General features: G+C 59.9%; 1 protein-coding gene across 1 annotated transcript; it reads left to right on the forward strand.

Annotated features, from left to right (window-relative positions):
- Positions 1-1747: 1747 nt before the first annotated feature.
- PNMA5 (paraneoplastic Ma antigen family member 5) lies at positions 1748-3073 on the forward strand. The gene has a single exon (XM_008065044.1). It carries the CDS (start codon positions 1748-1750, stop codon positions 3071-3073), a length of 1326 nt encoding a protein of 441 aa, XP_008063235.1.
- Positions 3074-3710: the final 637 nt, after the last annotated feature.

Genomic DNA, 3710 nt, shown 5'->3' on the forward strand with positions numbered 1-3710 from the left:
TTAAGGACCGGAAGGGTGTGGGCTGGTCTTCAGTATGGGTGGGGGCAGGGCTTGGTTATAGGTGAGGGCAAGGTTTGGTCACTAATGGGTCAAGGCTTAAGAATGGGCAGGGACATCACTTGGTTATGGGAGAGGGGCTGAATCTGGTGATGGGCGGGAGGCAGGGCTTATGTGCCATTGGGGACACTGGTTGTGGATGGGGGCTGGGCTTGGTGATGGGTGAGGGGTTGGACTTGAATGCAAGTGGGGGCAGGGCTGAAGTATGGCTGGCGTCAGGGCTTGGTTGTGGGTGAGGGCAGGGCTTGGTTACCTTGGTTAGTGTAGTGGGTGGGGCAGGTCTAGGGCATGGGTGGGGACAGGGCTACAATACTGGCGAGGCAGGGTCTGGTTAAAGGTGAGTAGAGGGGCGCAGGCAGGTGGGCAGATATCAGGTGGGGGTACAGGCTGAAATACAGGTAGGAACAGGACTGAAGTAGCAGGTGCAGGGCTTGGGTATGGGTGGGGCAAGTGTGGGGCTCAGGTGGCTAGAGTTTGGCCGCAGGGATGGGGCTTGTGAAGGGGTGGGGTTTGCAGTGGGAACAGGGTAGCAGATTCCTTCTGTCCTAACAGTAGCCCCCAGCTGAGCAGTTTCTTGTGTCCCTGCATCAGGGCCCAAGTAGACACCGTGACAGACTCCAAGTCGGCATGGGCTAAGCAGGGACACATATGGGGCAAAACCATAGCAAAATGCCTCTGCCTTGCCTTGGACAGATTCAGTGGCGCAGGACCCACGGCCTGTGCTGGACGGCCAGGGACTGCCCGGCTGAGCTGAGCTAGAGGGCAGGCCGAGCGCCGAGCACCTGCAGAGTCGCAGCATCTTCACTGCCAGCAGGGTGACTGAGCGAGGTGAGCAGCTGGGAGGTGCGTCTGTAACCCTGGCACAGAGCAGAAAGGAGGGATGGCCTGCCAGAGTTCAGAGTCTGTGGGGTAGGGCCATGTGTAAGGCCAGCGATGTCTGCTTCCTGCACACATCCTTCACTGCCCACCTCCCCTCCCCTTTCCTAGGACATCATTGGTTGGTGGCCGGGAACATCACTGGTTGTTCCTCATGGCCTTAACCTTACCATGTGACCCCCCCAGACTCATGGCCCACTGCTCTTCATATCCACGGACACTGCAGCATGTCACACACTCTTCGTCACGTGGTGCCAAGCTCTGGTCACCTTGTCCTGAGAAAGAGGGCTCCGCATCTCTTGCTGCCAGCCTTGGCTCCGGAAGGAGGTGCCGGCTGACCTGGACCTGCATAGCCCTGAGCCAGCAGTGGGGCATTCTCCTGCCCTCTCGTGCCTGCAGGGCTTTATCAGGGTCCCAGATGGCACGCCCTGTCTCCTGATGTTGACTTTTCCCCATAGGTCCTTGTGGCACGTAGAGCAGATTCCCACGGACTTCCAGGAGGAACCCACAACAGGAGGAGGTCAGCGGGAAGTGGAGGGATCCCTGGCTGGGGGAGGCCTCCGCACTCTACCCTCCTCAAAGGACCTCGGGAGCCCTGGGAAGCAGGGACCACATCCCTGCCCGGGGACGGGCTGCAGAGGAGGAGATGGGGTGGGCACTGACGATGCTCTCACCCCATTTGCCTTACAGGCTGTGGAGACCTGGAACGCTCCTGCCTTTCTGCTTGGCGTTGGCTCGGAATTCTCTGAGTCCGAGTGAAACTCTGAGCTGACTCCTTGCCCGGCCTTAGACCAATCTGTAGCTAGGGGTAGCAATGGCGGTGACACTGCTAGAGGATTGGTGCAAGGGGATGGACCTGGACCCCAGGAAGGCCCTGCTGGTGGTGGGCATCCCCCTTGAGTGCAGTGAGGCGGAAATAAAAGAGACGGTGAGGACAGGCTTGAAGCCCCTGTGCACATACAGGGTGCTGGGCAGGATGTTCAGACGGGAAGACAACGCGAAGGCGGTCTTCATCGAGTTGGCTGATGCCGTTAATTATGCCACCATACCTAGTCAGATTTTGGGAAAGGGAGGCTTCTGGGAAGTGGTGGTAAAACCCCGCAACCCAGACGATGCATTTGTCAATAGACTAAGCTTCTTCCTGAAAGAGGAGGGCCGCAGAATGGCAGATGTGGCCAGAGCCATGGGGTATAGCGCCTTCCCTACTGAGGACGAGGAGCCAGGGGTCTTGGCCCAAGTCAGAGCGCCCATTTGGCAGCCTACGCGAGAAAGTTTGTGGTACCGCAAACTGAGAGTGTTTTCGGGCACTGCTTGCCCAGGCGAAGAGACCTTTGAGAGCTGGCTAGAGCAGGCTGCTGACACCATGCAGATGTGGCAGGTGTCTGAGTTAGAGAAGAGACGGCGCCTGCTGGAGAGCTTGCGCGGGCCCGCCCTGGCCATCATGCGTGTGCTCCGGGCCAATGATGACTCCATAACTGTGGAGCAGTGCCTGGACGCCCTGAGGCTCATCTTTGGGGACAAGGAGGATAGTAGAACCTCCCAGTTTAGGTTCCTCCAGACCTATCAGAAGGTCGGGGAGAAGGTCTCTGCTTTCTTGCTGCGCTTAGAGCCTGTACTGCAAAAGGCCTTGCAGCACAGCCCCCTGTCGGTGCACAGCACAGACACGATTCGCCTGAAGCATATCCTAGCTCGAGCCACCATGGCCAGCAGTCTCCGGAGCAAGCTAGAGATCTTTGATCAGCGAGCCTGTCCTCCCACTTTTCTGGAGCTAATGAAACTCGTTCGAGATGAGGAGGAGTGGGAGACCACTATGTTGGTGTTGAAGGACAAGCAGGGAGGAAGGGGTCGGAGGGTCCCCAGCCGACAGGCCAGAGCCGAGGCCGGCGTCCCCGTGCCTCAGGTCTTTGTGCAGGCAGAACCCACTGGCGAGGTCAGCGTCCAGACCTTCCAGGAAGGCGTTCCCTACACGCTGAAGCGCAAGTGGCTGCCATGCTACTACGGCGCCAGGGAGGAAGACCATGGCCAGGCCATGTGTCCTAAGGCTGACGAGCAATCTCCAGCAGGGCAGGTGCAAGACAATGCAGGAGAGGTGTCGGGAAACGCGGCAGGGGCTGGGGCCATGAGCCACCCCGAGCCCTAGGAAGCGTAGGCTCACGATACTCCAGCTCTCCTTCTCCTAGCAGGCAGCAGGAACCCTTTGGCAAGGAGAAGGTGCAGCTTACACAAATAGCAGGGGACTTGAGCGGGGCAGAGGGACAGGGCAGCCAAATTCAGACCGTGTGCCCCACCTCTGTGCCAGCCATAAGGGACTCCACCAACCCAGGCCAAACGGCCCACAGATCAGTCAGGGCTGGACCCAGGGCCCTGACGGGTCCCGGGAGATGCGAGCAGAGAGCCCAGACCCATCAAGCAGAGGCTGGAGGTGGGGCCGCTGGGGGCTCTGGCCTGGTCCTCTGCCCCGTCGGGCCACGCCCAGACGCCCCTCCCATGGGCTCTGAGTTAAGCATGCCCCCCGGCTCACAGGCCACTCGGGGCCTGGCGGAACCCAACCTGGAGCTGCTAGGCAGAGCAGGAGGGGCCCGTAGGGTCCAGCCCGTGTTCAGGATTATTTACACTGCTCTAGGGGAGCCCCAGGAAGGCAGCACCCTCGAACCCCTGCGCTAGTGTGGAGGAGAAATGGGAGGTTAATGAGGAGGAGGAAGAGGAGGGCTCCCTTACCTATGGATGCCCTGTGGTGACCCACGTGTCCAGCATATGCCCACCCCTGGGCCCAGGCA

Source organism: Carlito syrichta, unplaced genomic scaffold (assembly GCF_000164805.1).
Source record: "Carlito syrichta isolate Samal-C Ts95f unplaced genomic scaffold, Tarsius_syrichta-2.0.1 Scaffold308141, whole genome shotgun sequence".
Classification (NCBI taxonomy): Eukaryota; Metazoa; Chordata; class Mammalia; order Primates; family Tarsiidae; genus Carlito; species Carlito syrichta.